The sequence below is a fragment of the Dasypus novemcinctus genome, chromosome 23 (genome assembly GCF_030445035.2).
Source record: "Dasypus novemcinctus isolate mDasNov1 chromosome 23, mDasNov1.1.hap2, whole genome shotgun sequence".
Classification (NCBI taxonomy): Eukaryota; Metazoa; Chordata; class Mammalia; order Cingulata; family Dasypodidae; genus Dasypus; species Dasypus novemcinctus.
In genome coordinates, this window is record NC_080695.1 from 72,271,738 (window position 1) to 72,293,110 (window position 21,373).

The 21,373-nt window shown below is 59.2% G+C and overlaps 1 protein-coding gene across 25 annotated transcripts in view; it reads right to left on the bottom strand.

Moving 5' to 3' along the window:
* Positions 1–21,373, bottom strand: part of MAPK8IP3 (mitogen-activated protein kinase 8 interacting protein 3) — a 47,267-nt gene that overhangs the window by 17,264 nt on the left and 8,630 nt on the right. For 4 of the 25 annotated variants that reach the window (XM_058286678.2, XM_058286673.2, XM_058286671.2 and 1 more), the window contains exons 2-9: positions 14,482–14,602; positions 12,136–12,206; positions 11,786–11,877; positions 9,142–9,165; positions 6,592–6,736; positions 2,680–2,926; positions 2,151–2,253; positions 1,830–1,948 (exon numbers count right to left, since the gene is read on the bottom strand). In XM_058286678.2, coding sequence (XP_058142661.1) covers positions 1,830–1,948; positions 2,151–2,253; positions 2,680–2,926; positions 6,592–6,736; positions 9,142–9,165; positions 11,786–11,877; positions 12,136–12,206; positions 14,482–14,602 — 922 coding nt within the window. The remainder of the gene's footprint in view (positions 1–1,829; positions 1,949–2,150; positions 2,254–2,679; positions 2,927–6,591; positions 6,737–9,141; positions 9,166–11,785; positions 11,878–12,135; positions 12,207–14,481; positions 14,603–21,373) is intronic. The other 21 variants (XM_058286672.2, XM_058286677.2, XM_058286675.2 and 18 more) reach the window with 7 other exon arrangements.

Below are 21,373 nucleotides of genomic sequence, written 5' to 3' on the forward strand. Positions count from 1 at the left end.
GCGGGCAAACATTCACGCCCAGAGGTAGCTCTTCTGGCAGGATTTGTAACAGCAACATTCAGAACCAAGAAGACGGGGTCATAACCGACAGCACACAGACAGGGCCAGGCCCACAGAGGAAAGGGGAGTTAGGAATTTACGGGGTACTTTTCTAGGTTCTGGAAGCTGCTACGTCACCCACAATCAGAAGGACAGAAGTGGCGCTATAGCCTGCGTCCCCGCCCGTGGCTGTGGCAGAGGCCTGCCTGGAGGCGGTGACTGCAGTGCTGGAGAGACCACAGCAGCACTTCTTTGGCTTTTACTCTGTTCTTTGCCTTTTCTGGTATTATTAGAATATTATTATAAGCGCTTATCATTTTTCCAAAAAAAAAATGCTGAAAAATTGAACATAGAGAGTACAATCTGGATTATGTACGAGAATGGAAGGAACTATGTCACAATACCAACAGTAACTGCATCTATTTAGTAGTTTTTCTGCTTGTTAATAGCTTTCATGCATTTTTCCATACATTTTTAACAATAAGCACGAGAAAATATTCAATTAAATCATACCCTGCCTTTATTGGGAAGGAGGCTTTTTGCTGAAACCTGGCTGGAAAGAATGTGATCTCAGGCGAGAGGCAGGGCTGGCGTGGATGTGCTGGGCAGGTTGCGCCCCACACGCACCCTGGGGGCCCCACCTGGGGAAGGCAATCCGCCACCCAAGCTGAGAATGGCGGGAACGTTTTGCTGGGCTCAGGCGTGGCAGTGTCTGTGGCTGGTGCAGAGCGGGCCACACAGCTGGGCGTGCTCGACACCCAACGTGGGAACAGGTCATTCAAGCTAACTGGTGGGAAGCGACCCAGCAGAGGGCCTGGCAAAGAAGACTCTTAGATGTGAGACGGCACTGCCTTGGCACCAGGGCAGAGGGCGCTGATCGCGGGGCCTCAGGCACCACTGCACTGAGATTCTGGAAGCAGAACCTCCCCCCGCCCCAGGAGAGTCCCCATGTGTCCAACGGGAGCAGGTGGACTGATGAAAAGCCACCTGCCTGTGTTCCATCTGAGCCAGGACAGGTGAGAAGCACCCTCCCTGGTAGCACCCAAAGCCGGATGTGGAGAGAAGTGGGGGAAAGCGGAACCGTAACTGCCCCTCCGTGGGAGAGACGCCCGGCCATGGAAGCCCACCTACACCCAGCTGGGCTGCCAGGAGGGGGCTGCGAGAAGAAAGGCCTCTTAGAACACGTGGCCAAGGGGGTTTGCGCCCTGCCCTACGTGGCGGTGCGCCGAGGCCTGTGGCCACGGCCCTCGGCAGTGCAGCGTGCTCAGCTGCCCGGGAGGTGGAGGCAGGCGCTGCCACTCATCTCTGGTCAGGAGCCCACCTTGAGGTCAGGCTTCCTGTCTCCTGCAGCCTTTCACACCCACTGGAGAGTTCCAGGGGGGCTTGTGTGCCAAGGGCTTGGAGAGGCCCCCAAAGTGTCCGCACACTTCCCCAGAGTTAAGGGGACGAAGGATGGCTGCCCTCCCCCAAGTGTTCCTAGAAGTAGGCTATTTGGGGGAGGGCTTGGAGAGGGGGCGGGGTGGGAGCTACTGGGCATGGGGCTTCTTTCTGGGGCACTGAGAATGTTCTGGAATGCCACCGTTGTGCCGAGTGCCCAGCTCTGTGACTACATAAAGAACCACAGAAGTGTACAGTGTACAGAGTGGGCTCTAGTGTGTGAAACACATGCCAACAAGGCTGTGAGAAACATCTCTAGCTACGCCTGGTATAAAATTCTCCTTTCGTGACAAACAGAAACAGCAAGCAAGCGCCGCCACACGGGGTGAGCGGCAGAGCCTGCCGGGTTTTACCTAGCAGGTCGGCCCCTTCGTCCACGTCCCCGATGACCTCGGACCCTGCGGTGGACAGCTCGTGGAACAGGGAGTCGGTGTTGATGCCGAAAGCCTTGTTCACGATCCCTTGGGTAGGGCTGTAGGGACACGCCCAGAGGGGACAGGCAGGGGCGTCACTGGCCTGCCCCCACCCGCGTGCTCCCAACCCCCACTCTTGGCCTGTGGGTGCAGCGCGGCTCATGCCCGTGGGGCGAGAAGTGGGGATGGTGGGGCCAGGCCCTCCTCGGGCTCCACAGGGCAGCAGCAGCAGCTCTCCTGGGGGGAGGGCCGGGCCAGTACCTGCTGCCGTTGCGGTCCAGGCGGGGCTCCTGGCACATGTCCAGCTCCGGGGTGGAGTCTATGATGTCCTGGACGTCAGACCACTCATCACTGCTGCCCATCCCTGAGGGTACACAAGACAGCCTGGCGTCAGAGGAGGGTCCAGCGACCTCCCCCCACACCCCACGGCTGGCCCCTGGAGCCAAGTCCCGAGGCCTGTGCGAGACCACCCGTGGGCAGGCAGTTGGACGGGCAGAGCTGTCCGAGTGGCCAGAGGGGCCCAGAAGTGCAGGGCCCCAGGAGCAGAGGAGACGGGCCCGGCGGTCCATGCACTCAAGGCTGCCTGGCGGTGGGTCGGACCCCAGAAGACCCCGTGGCCGTCAGACCCCTGGAAGTGGGCCAGGGACTGCCCGTCAGGTGAGGGGCAGGAGGCCCTGGGCCCCTTCACCCCTCGGCACTAATGGAGTGTGCTGCCGGGCGCCGCGGGGCTCCGACCACACGGGCGGAGGCTCCACGCGGCCCCACGCGGCCGGGGCCGGGCGCCGCGTACCGATGCTGACATTGCGCATCTCCTGGGTGACCTGGACCTCCATGTTGCGGCTGTTGCGCTTCTCCCGAGCCCGCTTGCTGTTCCTCGTGCCCGGGCCGTAGTCCCCCAGGGGCTGCAGGCTCTCGTGGAGGGGCGTGACCGCGGCCGAGGGCACGGACGACGTGGGCGTGTTGGACTTGGTGCCGGCGGTGCTGGGTGTAGCGGCCGCCGAGGACTGGCCCGACTCGGACATCTCGTCTTGCGGGCACTAGGAGCAAACACAGGGCGGAGGGGCACGTCGCGGCGGCATCCTCCGCCCAAGCTCCGGGGCTGGCCGGGGAGGCCTCGTCGCCTCCACCTGAGGCCCCACTGCTCAGCCCCTTCGCCCCTCGCGAAGGAGCTGGAGTGAACCATGCCGTCCTCCACATGGAAGGGACGGGGCCTCTGGCACCTGTCGGGCCAATTCCTTTGGGTCTCCTCACTCACGGGCAGCTGACGGAAAGGTTGTGCTTACTTGGCCACTGCCGTGGCCTCCTGGAAGTAGCTGCTACCTTAGTACATGGTCTGAAATGTGGCTTTCAACCCGTACCCTTCCAGAAGACAGTCCGATGAGGCAGGGTGTGATGGAGATGAAGGGACACGACACGGGGGGCAACCCTTTGCAGCCTGCTGTCAGTCGGGAACAAGCGGCAGCCTGGCAGCGGGAGGCTCTGCGCGGCGGGGCCCCAGAGGAGCCGGCCGGGCCGGTGCGGCTGTGGAGCGCGCCCTGCTGGGCAGCACGCGGCCAGCCCTGCCTGCCTGCCTGCCGGGGAGCGGGTGGACTCAGTGCTGGCTGCACTACCCCACACACACCTGCCGTTGTCTCCCAAACAAAGGGGACACTGAGGGCACCCTAATGCTCAGCGCTCCAGGCCTCAAGTCAACGCAAAGGCAAATGAACAGAAACTCCATGTTTTAAGAATGGATGTAGCCAAATGTTCTGGAGGTAAAAACCCAAGATTTCTGTGAACTGCAATTAACTCTTCACCTTAAGGATGCCATTAGGGAGGAAAATATTCTCTTTCAACAAATGTGGGCCGTAAAACACACCTTTTTTTTTTCCTGTGGTTTTTCCTAAAGAAAATATTGGGCAAACACAGCAAAAATGGTGCTGCAAAGCGGCATCCCACACGCTCTTCTGTTATGCCGGCTCGTAACCTCGGGTGCGGCTCTGCAGCAGCTCTGCCTCCTGGCTTGGCCCCACCCCCCAGCCTGCTAGTTGCTGAGGAAGGGCTGGCTGCTGGAGCGCTGGCCCCCAGCACACACGCCTCGGCCGACTGCGCCGGATCATACGTCCTGCTGGTGCCCCCACTCTTGGGGGGCTGCCTAACGGGGGGATGCTGACCCAGAGGTACCCAGTCCTCTAAAGCTGGGGGGACAGCTGGGGCCCTCTGAGGCACACCATTAGCTCAGAAGGCAGCGGCCACCTCCAGAAGCCAGCCGGAACCGGCCCTGAGCTGCCTCCGCCGCCTCCTGCGCCCGCCAGGTCAGGGGAGCCTCTCAGGCGCAGCACATGCGGCATTCATTTGGAAAGTGGGCTCCTGGCTCCATCCAATGGGCGCTGAAATTGCTCTGCGGCAGGGGCTCTCACCCCAGGCAACGCTGCCCTAGCGGGCACTAGGCAGGCCCGGACTTTGGTCCTCACCACCGGGGGTGGGGATGCGTCCAGCATCCGGGGGCAGGGCCAGGGTGCTGCTGAGCACCCTCCAGTGCAGGGGCGCCGTCCGCCGGGGCGCAGGAGGGCTGCCCGGGAAGGCCTATGCTAGAGCACCACCACACTCCCAGAAGGCTCTGCAGGAAGATCCTGCCCTCAGGTGTGGGCCCTGGGAAAAGCCTCTCCTCTTCATCCACCACCCAGGCTGAAAGAGGCGACTCTCACCCTCCCTGAAAGTTATGCCTTGGAAATAAAGGTTCCCAAGCAGACTCTGATCCTCCACAGCTCAGGGACCCTGCGTCCCACAGGAGGGGTGCCCACTGCCGTCTTGCAGAAGAGTGGGGGATCCTACCAGTGGGGACCAGCGGGACATGTGGGTGAACCCACACCTCGAGGCCAGCGTTCCCTGGACCTTCCTCTACAGGCCGCGACGTGCCAGCTGGAGGCAAGGGCTCTCAGGGTGTCTCCGGCCAGCTGGAGGCGAGGGCTCTCAGGGTGTCTCCGTTAACCCTGGCGGTTCCCTCGGGGGATGCTCCGTGTGACCGCACCCCCAAATCCCTCTGGCTCGTGTGACCTGCGGGGCCACCACTTACCCACAGACACACCCCTGGCCACAACTTACCTAAAGGCAAACCTCTCAACCTCCTAAACACCGAGGCGGAGCAGTGCCCTCCAAACGCAAAGAAACCAGACTCTTAGCGGTCAATCCTCACCATGAGAAGCCACAACTGTTTGGTTAAAACACTGAAAATACAGCACATAAAAACAAAACGACAAAACAAAACAATAAAAAATTAAGAAATTAGAATTAAATCCTAGAGCATGAACTCAAAAGGACTGAAACATAATTATTTAAATAAAATAAAAATAAAATAAAACACACCTACAAACTAAAACATAAAACACCACGATTATGAAGAGGAAAACTGTTTCAGACAGAAGAGTAGGAGAAAGGAGGGTGACGGGAAGAAACGAAGTCAGACACAGGCCTGAGGAGCTGGAGTCCGGACGGCCAGGGCTCCAGGCACATGGCCCTCAAGCTGATGCCCACATGGCAGCTTCAAGTGCTGACAGGGCAAACTCCAGCTGAGAAGTCCAGTACAGGTGTGAGCAAGAGCGGGTGTGAGCAACCAGGTGTGAGCAAAATGCTGTGTGAGTGATCAGGTGTGAGCGAGAGTGGGTGTGAACGAGATGTATGTGAACAAGATCGGGTGTGAGCCATCAAGTGTGAGCAAGACACGGCGTGAGTGATCAGGTGTGAGCAAGATTGGGTGTGAGCGAGTTCAGGTGTGAGTGAGATGTATGTGAGCGACAGTGGGTGTGCGGGAGCCACCTTAAGGGGCAAAGCCGGCCCAGCCGGCCGAGGGAGCTCTGGCCTGCCAGTGCCAGGCACCAGCCAGCACCAGGTGCCTGGCAGGAGCCCAGGCTGATGGCCGCTCCGTGGAACACAAGCAGGGTGGGTGAGGCCATGTGGTGCCCGAGCTGGCAGGCTGGCAGAACCCTGCAGGCAAACTAGACACTCAGAGGCTGCGGGAGCACAGGCACCCAGGCCACAAGGCAGGCTCCTGGAGAAGCCCCCACCCACGCCCACAGGCCCACTGGCGTGATGCCTTCTGCAGGCATCCCAACATCAGGGTGACAGTCACCAGGCCCAGGCTGCCCCCGAGGGCCACCTCCACCGCTGGGTGGCTCAGGGTCCTGGCCTGCCTTCGCCGGCCAGTGCGAGCCCCAGACCCATGCCCTGGCGCTGTTGGCCTGGTGCTCTCTGGTCTGCAGTCTGGGATGTGCTCACAGCTGGCACACCGTGGAGGCCCATTGGCCACGTCAACTCAGACGGAGGAGCTGCTACCACGGAAAACAAATGAGAACAGACTATGGAGAGAAGAACCTGGCCTCTGCCCCCTCCCCGTGGGCGCGGCAGCCTCAGACACCAGGGACTTGGCCCAGCCAAGGAGACGGCCCCGGCCCAAGGCACCGCCCTGTGCTGTGTGCCCGAGGCAGGCTGGGACATGGGGCGTGGCTGTGACTCGGCATGGCCCCCGTATCCTGGGGTGGCAGGGCGCAACGAGCGGCCGCGGCAGCGGGGGCCGGGCCCTCCACTCGGGTCATGACTTGGGGGGTCTGGTAGGGCGGGAGAGGCTGCAAAGGGTTGTGCTCAGGGAGCAGGGCTTAGGCCCGGATGGATATGGGGTGCCAGCGACAGGGGGCGGGACCCGCACTCCATGGCCCGGCTACGAAACCTGGTGGCTGGCGCTGGACTGCAGCTGGCCGAGGTCACTCAGGTGCCAGTGGTCCGCCGAGGGCAGGGGCTTGCCCCCCATCTGTGCACGTACCGTGCCGTCCGCCAGGGGAAAGACGTTCAGAGAGGTGGGGCGCTCCTTCCTGCTGAAACACAGGGGGAGAGAGGCGGCCGGCAGTGAGACGCAGCTCCCAGACAGCCCCGCAGAGCTTTCTGGAAACACCGAGGCCTGTTCTGCAGGTAGAGCTGCCCCAAGGGGTGTCCGGACAGAGGCGCACCCTCGGCCCGGGCTCAGGGAGCAGATGGGCTGTGGGAGGTGAGGGAACGTTCCGGGCTGCCTCGTGTCCCCTTGGGTGGCGTGCCCCCGCTGATCCAGCTAACCAGCTCACGGGCGGAGGGGAGGTGCTGCCTCGTGCAGCCCGGCCCGACGCGGCCCTCGCCCGGCAGCGAGCATGTTCTGTTGAGCGGGAGCTCGTGCAGCACAAGGCACTGCTCTCTCCTCTTCCAAAGCTCTTCTGCTGACGCGCGCACACACCCAACAGTCCATCCCAGGCGCATCACCGCGAGCTGCCGTGCTGCGTAAACGACTCAGGGGCAGCTGGCACGTCTGCGAGGGGGCGTGCCTGCCGCCTCGCTCTGTGCGAAGGACACCTGCACCCTTTAACTTTAACCTTGAAGCTGCGCTCCGCCGCGTGCACGCTGCCTCCTGTCTCTGGAATCCCATGACACGTGGCCTTTTGTGCATCATGCTGTCGAGGTTCACCCAGAACTTCACTCCCCGTTCTGCTGTACAGACTGACGGATCCATTACACCTTGACTTCTTCTGGGCTTAAAGGAAGCCTGTGGAAGCCCGTGGAAGGCTGTGGAAGCCTGTAGCCGCAGGCACGACGGGGCTTTTGCTCACCACAGCACAAGGCTCGAAGCGGTGACTTTCAGGCTGCTTCCTGGTTGGGCCGTGGAGCGACGCGGGGGAACTGAGCTGCTTCTGCCCCTGCCCTGTTTCTTGCTGGATTTCCTTCGTTCAGGCCTTCTCGCCGCCGATGCACAGCAGAGGGCACCCTGTCCCGAGAGCCAGCCCCGGGGCCTTCTCCCTGCCTGCCCTCAGTCGCCGTGGCGTGAACCCTGAGGTGGGAGTTTCCCAGGGGTAGACTGGGCTGCGAAAGCCAAGATGCAAGCTCCGCTCCCCGCCTGCGGTGCTCTCGTGTACGGGGGACTCCCCAGGGGCACTATCGAGGACTCCAGGCCCGCTCTGCTCTCACTCCGCCTCCCGTCCTAGTGTGAGCGGCGGCCCCAGTTGAGAGGGCAGACAGCCACCCTGCAGCGGCCCGCCGCCCACCACTGAGTCGGGAAGGAGGTCAGGCCTAGCGGGGGCGGGTCTGCTTCCCCCCCCTCCCTCGGGCTCTCCAGTGCTGCAGCAAGGCGTCCCTTCAGATGGTGGAGGCTCCGCGAAAGGCGAAAAACAAGCAGGCAAGATGTGGGGACAAGGGGATTTCGGGGGCCAAGGGGTCTAGGCCAGAGGCTGGGTGGCTTCTGCAGAGAAGGGGGGCGGCCTCCTCGGAGGTGTCCAGAGGGTGTGGATGGTGACGGGGCCCAGGGGGCCACCATGGAGGCCACAGCTGCATGCGCACGCAGTGTCTCCCAGAGACGGCGGAGACTGGACGCAGCCACACAGGCCGCCAGCACGCCTGGAACGCAGTGAGGAGGGGCTGCCACAGCCGGCGGGCCCCGCAGGCCCCCGTGCCACACCCCTGGACTCCTGATTTCCAGCTTTGGGGGCAGGGGGCTACTCTCCCAGGGCCAACTCTTTCTCATTAGACACCCTCCCCGACTTTGGGGGGTGCCCTTGCTGGACCCCAGATGCCAAGGGGCAGCCATAGGGAGCAGGTGGGCCTCTTGCTTCAAAGGCGGGGCACGGGCCAGCGCCTAGGCTGCTGCGCCTCGATAGAGGCCTGCTCCTAAGCGTGGCCCGAGACTTGCCTCTCTGCTCGTCCCTGCGGAGCTGCACATGGGGCTGGTGGCCTTGGCCCAGAGCCTGGCAATCACGCGCCCTCATCGCGTCTGTGGCTCCCCCAGGAGGCTCGCGGGCTCGCCCCCATCTCACAGAGAGGGAAGGAGGCCCGGAGAGGCCGTGTGCTCGCTCTGCTCACGGAGCCGGGATTTTACTCTGCATCTGTCTAACGCCCGAGTAGAGTCAGAGGCCCCGTCCTCTGCTCCTGAGGAGTGGCTGGCCTGGTGCTGGGACAGCACACAGCCCAGTGGCAGCCATCCTCACTGTCTATCCCTGACCTGTGCAGGGGGCAGGCGCCCAGGGAGCGTGTGCAGGTCAGGGGCGGGCCAGGGAAGCCCTGCGCCGCCTCCGCCTCTGCTGCGGGGCAGGACCACCGGCATCCCGGCACCCTGAGTGCCACCGTCTGTGAACTGGCCAGGCGGGACTGCCTCCCAGGTCCCAGGTAAGGGATCTCCGTGTGCACCTTCATCCCCTCCTTCTGCCCCAACTCAGACCCCAGTGGCAGCCCCCACAGAGGCCAGCGAGCACGGCCCAGGCTTTACCTCGTCCTCCACGACTGGCGAGCACTGCGGTGCAGCGACAGACACAACAGGCAGGACACGGCGGCCACGGCACAGGAAGCAAGACAAGAAAACACCATTAGAGGGCAGAGGTCACGCACGCACTCATCCACACATGCTCCCGCAGCAGCGAGCACGAGGCTGCGAGGCGTTCAGGCACCCCACTGCACGCTGCCCTCGACGCAGACAGACAGACGTGGAAGCATGGCAGACGGCCACGAAGGACAGACGTGGGACACACCACCCTCTCTGCTGCGGCCCACACGGACATGCGGGCGGGCAGCACGCGGGCGGTTCTCCTGCCACGCTGACATGTCTGCAGAGGCCTTGAGCTTTGCTCTGATACCACAGGGGCTCAGAGAACCAGCCGGGCACCGTGGAAAGCCTCCCTGCCTCGAGGGCCTGGGTGTCAGCCGGGGAAGTCTGAATCCAGGGCGATGGGCCAGACCTAAGTATTTGTCCTCCAGAGGATGACCAGTCATGGCTCGAGAGAAAGTGAGCCTTTGGCAAAGATGCAAGGGAGGGTCCTTCCACCTTAGCCCCCCCCACCAGACAGCAGCAGCACAGAGCTCAGGAGGATGTTTCCAACTTCTCAGGGTCCTGCCAAAGCAGACACCCACCACAAGGAGAAGCTTACGCCTCCTTTATTTCTACTGGGGCAGGGGCTGCCGTGCACGCTTGCTCTTCCAGAACCAAGGCCTGGGGCTGGCATGGGACTTGCACAGCTCGCCCCCAGCAAGCCCTGAACCCTGGTGGAGTGCGTGGAGGGAAGGCAGGGGCGTGGAGAGCGCTGCGCTCAACCACTCCAGCGACCATGAGACGACCGATTCTGTGGGCTCACGATGGAGTAATGCCCCTGGCCGGCCAGGCAGGGCGGCGGGAAGAGCAGCCCAGACACGCGGCCCTGCCCTCCCGCCTCCTGGGCTATGTGCTCCTCGGAAGGCAGGGTGCCCATGCCTGACCCCGCAGGAGGCCCTTCCTCTTCACGGCCCAGGGCCGGAGAGAGCACAGCGACAGAGTGGGGTCTTGAGCTGGGCCATCCCCGAACAGAACACTTTCTCCATGGCAAGGACAGCGGGGTCCGGAGCAGGCCCCGCCTCCACCTCCGCGGGCGAGGACTCGGGGGCCTGCCGCGCCTGGGGCTGGGCTGCACCGCAGGGACGGCTCCACGCCGGGGCACCTTCGGGTCCTGCCTGGGCTGAGAGCGTTTTGTGGCCCCCGCAGCCCGTGTGCGCTGAGGCCGCGGGGCTGGGGCTGATGATGTGACCTGAGGCGCGCACAGTGCCGCCTGCCCCTCCCGGGCCTGGAGGCTGCATGCCTGGCCGCTGGCCTCCGGCTTGCTCCTCTGTGGCCTCCCAGGGCGCCTCCTCAGGGCGTGCCGGCAGGGAAAGAGCGTAAAGGGTCCAGAGCGCCTGGCACTCCGTGGAAGATGCCCGTGTGGCCTGACCTCTGCTGGAGGAACCACCTCGGATCCAGCGTCCCTCAAAAACACCGAGTCTCCTGGTTCAGGGTCAGAATTCCAGCCCAGTGGCCTGGAGGCTCCCATGGCGGCATCCGTCGTGGGCCCAGAAGGCAGTGTCCTGTCCGTGAGGTGGAGCTCCGGCTTGCTGTGCTCCTTCAATCCTCTGGACTCAGAATGGGAGTGGACAGACGTCCTGCGCACAGGGCCTCCCCAGGGCCAGCCACTAAACAGCCCGTGTCCCAAGGGTGCCCCACTAGGCCTGGCATCGACGGCAACAAGGCACCCACGGTGGCTGCAGGTCCTTCCACCCGCGACAAGAGCGAGGCTGTGTCTAAAACACGCTGGCGGCTCCCCTGCTGCCTTCCCGGATCCACGTGCTGTGCGTCCCGACAGCAGGAGCCGTGGGAGTGCGGGAGCGTGAGTGCTTGGGCCGGTCACCTGGAAAGCAGCAGGCCCGAGGGCCCTGGGCCGTCCTATTTGCAGGCAAGAGCCCTGCCGAGCCAGGCGCCGAAGGCCTTTGTCGGACGTACCGCAGAGGCTTTGGCTAGCACAGCCCTGGCTTCCCAAGGTTCCCCTGCACGGGAGAGGGAGCACCACTCCACACGGCTGGAGGCTGCCCCTTGGGGGCATCTGGGGCTGCAACTCCTGCCCGCCTTCCCCTGACGACAGTGAGAACGGCGGGACCACCTTCCCAGGCAGAGGCCACCTGCGCGGGCCTCCTAGAGGCTGACTCCTCAGGCTGGAAAAACCCTCAACAAAATCCTGGACAAGCCACTCACTTGGGGGACTGAGTTCAGTTTTATTCTGACTTGACTGGCACGAAGATTGAGAAGGAGCAGACACCTGTAGGCCTGCCTGCTCCCCGAGTGGAGCAGCACAGCCCCCGAGTCGTGGGGGGCAACCCTGCTGTGGGGAAGGCAGCTCAGCCCGCGACCGAGGTGCCCTGGGCCTCCGTGCCCACCCACAGGCGGGAGCTGCCCGGGGCCTTTGGGACTGAACAGGAAGCGGCCACACTGCAGACAAGACCGCCTGCGGCTGTGGGCCACCCCGGCGAGTGCTCCTGGAGCCACGCCCCTCAGGGACCCTGCTCTCCCGAGTCGGTGAAGGGGGAAGGCTCTCGCGCCTTGGCGAGTGGGGCCCGCCCTCCCAAGCGGCCGGCCGTACCTCCTCCCTGGCAGGCTGCCCTCCGTGTGGCCATGGCCCCCGCCCTGCTGCATCTTGGACCTCTCGATGTGCTCCACGTAGGTCTGGATCATCTGTGGAGAAAGGCCGCCCCCCGTCAGGACGCACCCGGCCCGGGCTGCCCCTCTCTGCTCTGACCTGGCAGGAATGACAATGGTGCTCAGGGGAGCTGTCATTGAGCCAGCCCGGGCTAAGCTGCCCGTCAGTGCTGGCTGCAGGGCACCAGGTAAACCTGGCGTGGTGACCCCACCCGAGCAGCGCAGAGCGGGGCTGAGGCCGGGCCTGCCGGGTCCCCCTCTCCGCCTGGGGACCCCTGCCGGGCCGGCACGTACCTCCGTGTGCCGCTGGTGCAGGGCGTTGTACTCCTTCTTCATCTCCGACTCCCGCTCCTCCAGCCGCGAGACTGGAAGACACAGCTCCATCAGCCGCGCGGGTCCCCCCCTGCCGCCCACATCGCTCCTCTCGGCGGGGGAGTTGGGGGCAGGGATTCCAGGTGCCTGTGGCAGGCTGGGCGCCCCTCCAGCCCAGGGGGGGACCCTCTTATCAGAAGAGGCTCGGAGGCTCCTGGGGCCTGGGCTGGAGTGTGGCCTGACTGAGCAGGTCGGGGTGGGCAGGGTGGGACAGAGTGTTTGTGACCGAGAACACCAGGCGCTGCTATCAGGAGAAACAAGACGCCAAGACCACAGGGAGAGGTGTGCTCTCCAGGTCAGCTGGGGGCGGAGGTAGAGGAGAACTTGGAGAGCGTGCTGTGTCCAGGTGAGCCAGCAGGGGCTTAGGGAAAGAGCCAGAAGCCCCAAGGGGAGTCTGTGAGATGTGCTCAAGAGTGACGAGGAGCCCGCTGAGCACGCTGGAACACACTGCGGTGTCCCGGCCTGCAGCAGGGGGCCTGACTGGGCTGAGCCCGTGCGCCCACAGGGCTGGCAGACAGGCCGGTGCCACCCCCAAGTTGCTGCCCTTGGAGATGCCCACGATGGACAGCTGGGAACTACAGCGGTGGCCAGGAGGCCCCGCCCTGCCTCTTCCATGGGCCAGCGTGCCTCTGGCCTAGCCCCTTCCGTCTGTGCACACCTTGCTCTGCCGAGCTCTGGCTGCAGCGCCCACCAAGTGAAAGGGCAATGTGGCAGAGCCAAAGACAGCCTGGGGCAGCCACATGACCCCATTCCACAGGACCTTCCGCCTGTGTGGCTGAGTGGGTGCCTGCACCCGACCCCGGCCGCCCACTGCCTGCCTTACGCTGCTTTGCTAAGTTCCATGAGTCTAACACCCTGCTTTGGCCTCACTCCCTGCTGATCTGTGGCCTCTGCACAGCTGCCCAGGGGGTGCCCAGAGGCTCCCACAGCAGCACAGAGGTTTCTGCTCGGGGCAGGGCCTGAGGTGCTTCGCTCCCAGCAAGCGTCCAGGTGACCGGCGCTGCTGGCCCGTCCCTCCCTCGGAGGGTTTCAAGTGCTCGTGGACCCGGCACAGCACACACATGGCAGTGGCTGCTGGAGGAAAGATGCCGCCTCCCTAGCTCGGGGGTTCCTGACCCAGCCTCGCTCTGTCCTTGCGGAGGCTGAGGGTCATGCCTCAGTCCTGGAGAGGCGTGGGCTCCAGGTCTCAGGGCCTCTCAGGACTGCCCCGTGAAGGCCGTGCACGCCAAGGCGCCGCTGCCCACAGGACCCGGAGGCCTGCTCCCTTAGCACCCGGCTCTCGTGCTTGGTGCTGACCAAATGTGCAACTTCCGCCGACAGTTTAGAGGTTCATGCTTTTTTCCTTCTAGGGAAAGAGCTGGAAGGTTTCCATGTATGAAAAACATTTTAAGTAAAGCAAATATTAAGGCTCTGGAAGAATGAGAGAAAGCGTTCTCTCTGTGTGCCTAAATTGGGCCATTTGGTTGCTTCTATTTTGAAACTCTGCCGAGTGTCGGGGGAGCCTGCTGTGCTGTGGGCCGCCAACCCGCCCCCGGGCTTCGGTAGGTTGCTACCCCCGGCAGATGGCCTGTCGGCCCTGGCTGGAGGCAGGGATGGGCCAAGGGTCTCAGACTTGTGTTTCTCCTGATTTGATGGGACCTTTTCTGAGAAATGAAGGCCTCTGCTATCCAAGGTAACTGGGTGAAACAGCAAAGCAGGTCCCAGTCACTGAAACATCGCATTACAGAAAAATACAATGACATGGGTAAATCTAATTTTGGCACTCAAGTCATTTTCAACAAAGACTTCTAGAAACTAAAATAATTGTTGTTCTTACAATTAAAATCAAAAGTGCTTTTCTCCCTTCTCCTTACAGGGGATGGGATTTTCTATGGACACCCTTTACCAGCCACAAGCTCCTTCCAGGAACTGTCACTGCAGAGGTGCTCCCCCAGTGGGCAATCGCCCCTCCCCGGTGGACAGCCAGAGGGACCCGACGGGGGGCGGGAGCTTTGCTCTGAAGTCCACGAAGCAGCACAGGTCAGATGGACACACCGGGCGAGTGCTACGTGACCAAAGGGGCCGGCCTATTTTATCTTATTTCCACAAAGGACCTGAGGCAGATGACAGAGGCGCACAGCAGTGAAAAGAGGGAAGCAAGTGGCCGGGGGACGTGGTGAAACGAAGCATGGGCCCGCCGGCTCTGCCCTCGGCTCTTTCCGGTCAGGCTCTCAGCAGCCTCCTGCCGGCACCGGCCCTGGAGCCCCAGTGTGCGGCCCGGCCACTTACTCTGATCTGCATAGTTTTTGGCCTTCAGCTCCAGCTGGCGAGTCTGGAACTCATAGTGCTCCACCTGGACCTGCAGCTCTTTCTTCTCTTGTTCCAAGGCATCTTCAAACTCAATGAATTTCTAAATATGAAAGGAAGAAAAGAACAGGTGTCATGCATGTGCACGTGCCAGCAGATGGTAGCTGGTGGTGGCCAGAAGGCACCGCCACGGAGGGCCCGTGGGCTTCCAGGAGCCGAGGCCAACGGCTTCTCCAAGCTCAGGCCAGCAGCGGTGGCGCTGGAAGGTGGCTTCCCACCCAGAGCCGGGCTCTCCCGGCCACACCACGCTGCCTCTCAGCTCTGTAAGCAAACCTTGGCACGGCAACACGGGAGAGCTGGCCAAGGAGGAAGGCTTCCCATACAGTGTCCAAGGCCCACTCCAGAACAGTCTGGCCAGCTAAAGGCATGTCGATACTTCTGCTTTCTCCTGTCCAAAAAGATTCCTTTGGTGTGCAGGGGCTGGTCATTTCCCCCAGAGCTGCCTGGTGGGAGTGCAGCCCGTGCAGCCACCAGGGCCCTGCCCTGCGAGGGGCCCAGCACTTGGTTCAATGCTCAGCTCTTCCTGTCTCGAGATCCTGAATGACTCCTGAACAAGAGGCCTGCAGTTTCATTCTGTGATGGGCCCCACAAGTTACGCAGCCAGTTCTGTTTGTTATTAAAGAATGATATTCCTCCTCTCTATATCGACCATCTAACTGCGGTCAAGTCTGCTTGTCTCTGAATCTGTATTTCAATCACAACTCATTTCAGGATGCCACCACCACGCGATTAACGGGCGCCACAAAGGAGGGCTCCAAGTTTGTTAACAGAGGAGGGGAAAGGGCCTAGATTTGGAATCTTATCATTACACGGTAAGTTTCTGAGCGAAATTAGTATCAAACCAAGGGAAAAGAAAGCACTTTGCAAAGTAAAAGCAAGTCTTGAAAGGCCTTGAGGTTGCAGTGAAAGCTGGCGAGGGGAGAAGGCAGCCTTTCCTGCAAGCCTCCACAGGCCGGCCGCTGTCGAGGTGGGGGCAGCCACAGGGAGCTGTTAACACCCCCGCTTTACTGCTGAGGAAACTGAGGAATGGCATTAGGAATTTGGAAGCTGAGACATCTCCTGTAGGAAGCATACCTACCAGCTGGGTTTTCAAGGCACAGATAAAGTCGCTCGTTTGTTTCGGGGTTTGGTTGTCTGGAGGAGGAAGACTCATCTGGGATGGCCACGGCTGTGTTTCCTGTAGGCCCCCCCACCCCCCCACCAGCGTCTAAAAGGTCTTTGTGCAGAGAAGCCCTGGGGCGCTGCTCGAAGGGTGCCCCCTTCTGAGCAGGGCTGGAGAGGGTGGCGGGTGAAGGGCAGGGCCGGGCAGGCAGGAGAGGTAGCAGCGGGAAGCTGGCAGGAAGGAAATCAGGCGCAGTTTACATCAAAGGAAGTGAAAAATAAATACCCACAGCCAGGAAAATGCACACCAACTGTGCAGCTGCAGGAAAAACCCAAAATAAGCAGTTTTGAATTAACCATGGATATAGTGGCCAAAGCCAGCCTATGAAAAATCACATAAATGCTATCTGATGCTAAAGGATATTTTAAACATTCCCATTACTTAAAAAAATAAAATTACTACACAAGTAACAGACAAGAGCATTAAGCAAGAAGTTGTTTTTTTAAAAAGATATTTATCTCTCCCCTTCTTATCCCCTCTCTCCTGTTTGCTCTCTTGTCAGTGGCATCGGAATCTGTCTTTTTGTTGCGTCATCTTGCTGCATCAGCTCTCTGTGTGTGTGGCACCGCTCCTGGGCAGGCTGCACTTCCTTTCGCGACTTCCCTTACGGGGTGCACTCCTTATGCGTGGGGCTCCCTTACATGGGAGACACCCCTGCGTGGCATAGCACTCCTTGCGTGCATCAGCACTGTGTGTGGGCCAGCTCATCACATGCATCAGGAGGCCCTGGGCTTGAACCCTGGACCTCCCATATGGTAGGCGGACATTCTATCAGTTGAGCCAAATCCGCTTCCCAAGTAAGATATTTTTAAAAACCATGATCCTACTGTTCAGTCAGTAAAAATCAGGTGTTATGTTCTTCCAGATTCCTGGGCAGTGCATGTATGTGTGTGTGTGTGTGTGTGTGTGTGTGCAGGGCAGAGGTGTGATCCTTTGTGCACACTGTTTGGTAACCTGCTTCACTCACAATAAACATCAGAACGTGTCTACCCCAATAAATGTATCCCATTTCAACAGGTGCCATGTTCCACCGTGCCTGTGCGTGTGCGTGCGGAGAGCCCAGTTACTTGTCCATCGCCTGCCCTTGGTCTTGGGGGTGCTTGGAAATGTTTGCAAAGCTGTCTGCACGCACCTTTGTGTACCTGCCCAAGGCTCCCTGCTCTCCAAGGCTTTGGTGACAGAGTGTGGCTTGCTCTGACACCAGTTCACTCCCCCAACAAGGTGGGAGAGCCCTTCCTGCACTCTGGCCATCACCGGGTGCACCTGCCAATGCAACAGCGAAAAGTGGCAGAGCATGACTGCTGGGGTTTTCGGGACCTTGTCTACCAGTGGTGCTGAGCGTTATTTCATGAATCTGTCAGTCAGGTCTGTGATCTTTTTTTTTTTAAAGATCTATCTATCTATCTATCTATCTATCTATCTATCTATCTATCTATCTATCTATCTATCTATCTAACTATCTATCCTCCTTCCCCTCACCCATCTTTGTCTGTTCTCTGTGTCCATTCATTGTGTGTTCTTCTGTGTCTGCTTGTCTTCTCATTAGGTGGCTCCGGGAACTGATCCTGGAAACTTCCGGAGTGGGAAAGAGGCAATCGTTCTCTTGCGCCACCTCAGCTCCCTGATCTGCTGTGTCTCTTATTATCTCTCCTCCGTGTCTCTTTTTGTTGTGACATCTTGCTGCGCCAGTTCTCCGCATGGGCTAGCACTCCTGCGTGGGGCAGCATTCCTGCGCGGGGCAGTACTCTGCACAGGCCAGCACTCGTGCGGGCCAGCTCACCGCACAGGCCAGCTCGCCTTCACCAGGAGGCCCTGGGCATTGAACCCTGGGCCTCCTATGTGGTAGACGGGAGCCCATTTGCTTGAGCCACATCCGCTGCCCTCTGGGGGCTCTTTGCTGAACAACTCGCTCTGTCCTCTCCTGACTCTCTGCCGTTAATTTCCTATTCTGCTGGATTTCTAAGGACTTTCATCAGCTCGGAGCAGGAATGTGCCTTTGTCTCTAGGCTGCAAGTACTGCCTCCAGGTTGTAGCTGGTGTGTTCGTGGTATAGAAGTCAACTCAACAGCATTCCCCATTGCTTTGCAATGCCCCTTTAATCATCTGTTAAATCTCAGTATGGAGTCAGTGTATTTCTGGACTTTAAATTTTGTTCCATTAATCTATTACTTGTCAGTACGAAAGCTTTTTAAACATGAACTGTAGCTTTACAGTATCTTTAAAAATCTGATCCATGTCCTCCTCTAAATCTTTCTTATTATCTGACCTATGTTCTCCATCCTAAGTCTCCCTTTTCAAGGTTTTCTTGGCTATTTCCACTTACTTTCCTACGAACGATCGGAATCACGTAGTTTGTTTTTTTTTAAAGATTTATTTATTTCTCTCCCCTTCCCCACCACTGTCTGCTCTCTGTGTCCATTTGCTGTGTGTTCTGCATCTGCTTGCATTATACGGTGGCACCGGGAAACTGCATCTTTTTGTTGTTGCGTCATCTTGCGGCGTCAGCTCTCCCTGTGTGTGGCGCCACTCCTGGGCAGGCTGCGCTTTTTTCATGCAGGGCGGCTCTCCTCGCAGGGCGCACTCCTTGCGTGTGGGGTTCCCCTATGCAGGGACACCCCTGCGTGGCATGGCACTCCTTACATGTGACAGCACTGTGCGTGGGCCAGCTTACCACACGGGTCAGGAGGCCCTGGGATTGAACCCTGGACCCTCCACGTGGTAGACGGACGCTCTATCAGTTGAGCCACGTCCGCTTATTCACTTTTGACTATGCAATCTGCCTGTCAGAAAGCAGTGAAAGGAGCAACGCCTGGCCTCGTTCTTTACGTGAAGACGCTCAGGGCTGGATGGGGTGGGGGTGGGGTGTCCGCCTGCGCCTGCTGAGGGTGGCTTGAGGGGCAGCCCGGGGCGGGAGGTGTAAACCCACACTCTCCAACAGGGCTGGGGCACCACGCGCGGGTCCTCTGCTGCTGGGGCCACTTCAGCAGAGCCCCGTCTCCCTTCCTCAGAGCCCCTGCATTTGCCATGGGGGCAGCCGGAAGCTCTCCAAGTGGAAGGCAACAGAAGGAGACCCCCCCAGGGGCTGAGGCAGGCCCAGGCAGGCTCGCGTACAGTCTGTCCCAGAAGGTGACAATTAAAATCAATGCGAGGTGGCAATGCCAAAGAGCCTTGTCACGCCACATAGTAACACATACCGAGAGGCTCCTGAGGGAGTTGGTTCCAAACCAGGTCAAGGGCAGAGAGACCCTGGCGTGATGATATTTTAAGGCCTCCCAGCATCAGGAAATATGGGGGCATTAACCAAGAGGAAAAACCAGTCAGCTGCGAGCTGGCAGTGGCGAGGCAGGGGAGGCGAGGCGAGGCAGGGGAGGCGAGGCCACGCGGGCACACACGCCAGCGCTGCGGGCAGCCTCCGACCTCGCCAAGCCCAAGGGGCGGGCACTGGTGAGGGCTCAGCAACACCTTTCTCTCCTCTGCCTTCCTGTCCACCTGGCTTCCCAGCAGGACACGAGGCTGGGGGCGCACACAGAGCAGCACCCCAGGCCCAAGGCACAACCCGGGAATCCAGAGACAGCAGGAGCCCCTGGCCTGGGCCCACCCCGAGCCCGCTCGGCCCTCTGGGGAGGGGCGCCTGCAGGTAGGGCTGTGTGGCCGAGCAAGCCCGCAGTTCAGCTCGGGGCCCGCGAGGCGGGGGTTTAGCGACTGCACAAGACGCCAGCACAGAAGTAAGAGCCACCCTCTAGGGTTCTGAGTTTACAGAAATGCCACAAAAGATTGATAGGGTTTTCTATAGTAAAAAATAAATCCTTTCTTCCCCTCTTGAAAAAAGTATTTCACATCATTAAGGTAATTTGAATCAACAAAAATGCAAGGTACCAATCTGCATCCAATATTAAAAGGTGAGGCCAAACAGAACGGGGGCGGGGGGCTTAGTCCAATATGGCTGAAGTCCTTCCAAGCAGAGGAAACTGGACGGAGGGAAGCCCAGGGAGCAGCCGGGAGCCGGGGTCAAGGTGCCCGGAAGAGAAAGACGCCACCCGTGCCGTGCCATGTGCCAGAAGAGCCAAGGACCCCGAAGACTAGCAGCCAGCCAGAGGACACCCCGGAAGGAAGGCAGCTTCCAGCCTCCGAGACCCAGGCGGAGCTGGTGGAAAGTAAACCAGTGCAGCGATGTGGGAACCCAGTTCTAAGAAGGGCTGCTGGGGAGGGGGAAGGTGTGTTCCAGGGAGTATTCACCAACTGAGTTAAAGCCACGAAACATTCAGTGAATGTTTTCAAAGGCAGAAAACAGTTTTATTTTCTGATCATTTACTTGAGATAGAAGGGAATCAAAAATTTTCAGTAGTGGGGGGATAGGGTAGAGACTAAGTTAAGTCTATAAAGCTTTTCCTACCCATGAGGAAGTGAAATAACTTAAAAATAGAATCCAACAATAACAAAACATGAACGTAACAAAGGAAAATAAAACCTCCGACTACCAGCATTCGGTGTGAGAATCTGCATGGTACTGGATCTCAAAAAATAAAAATCTCCTATCTGAACAATCTCTGTAGCATAGTATCTCAGTCTCAAAGACCTACTGAAGGCTGGATGAGAGCTAACCAAAACCTGTCTGTAAGCATGCTAATCATATGTACTACAGATTTAAGTTGGTTTGAAGTCATCAACTGTCTAACCAAGTCTAATCCAGACATCATGCAGGTGTTGAGGCCACTCTTACTGACAGGTCTTCTGGGCGCCCCAAAGAGCAATGGCTAGCAATTATATGGTTAAGGAAAACACACCAGGGTCTTTCCCTCATGTCCAGATAAGAAATACCTAATGCCCACTTATAAATACCAATATATCACACCATTCCTCACTTGTTAAACTATCCGTTTATTTTTTTAATTTATGCACCCCCCCACCCCGCTGAGATGGCTCCCTTGTCTGTTTGCTTGCTGTCTGCTCCTTGTTGCTGTTTCTTTCTCATTGTCTGCTTGTTGTTTGCTCATTGTCCTGCTCATTTTCGCTTGATGTCTGTTCATTGTCTGCTCCTTGTTTGTCTTCTTAGGAGGCATGGAAACTGAACCTGGGACCTCCAATCTGGGAGGGGCACCCAACTGCTTGAGCCTCGTGCACTCCCCTAGGTTTATTTTTAAGACATACCTCCTCCTCCCACTAACAAAGTACTGCTTTGAAATTAAAGTTAACTTTTGCTTTCAGATTTTTTATTTTTGGTGAATTTCAAGACACATGTAGAAATGACTCGAGAGCATGGGCTCCTTCAAAATCCGGGACTCCGGGGGTGGATGGAGCTCAGCGGCTGAGCGCCTGCTTCCCATGTATGAGGCCCTGGGTTCAATGCCCGGTACCTCCTAAAAAAATAAAAATAAAATAAATCTAGGACTCAGTAAAAAATACACGAGAGTCAGCTTTTCTCAGTATTATACAGAATGAGATGATTCTTCCCATTTCATACACAGAAGGGCAAAGTGAGCTGACAAGTATGACACAGCAGTCAGTACTCAATCCGAGTGTGCAAGAGAGATGACAGGTGAGACTCCCACGTGCAGCCACGAACGTGTTGGTGAGTTCACAACCCAAGGACAGTTTAATGGCAGAGCAAACGAACATCATAAAAAACCTAACACTTCTATCTTAGTTGATCTT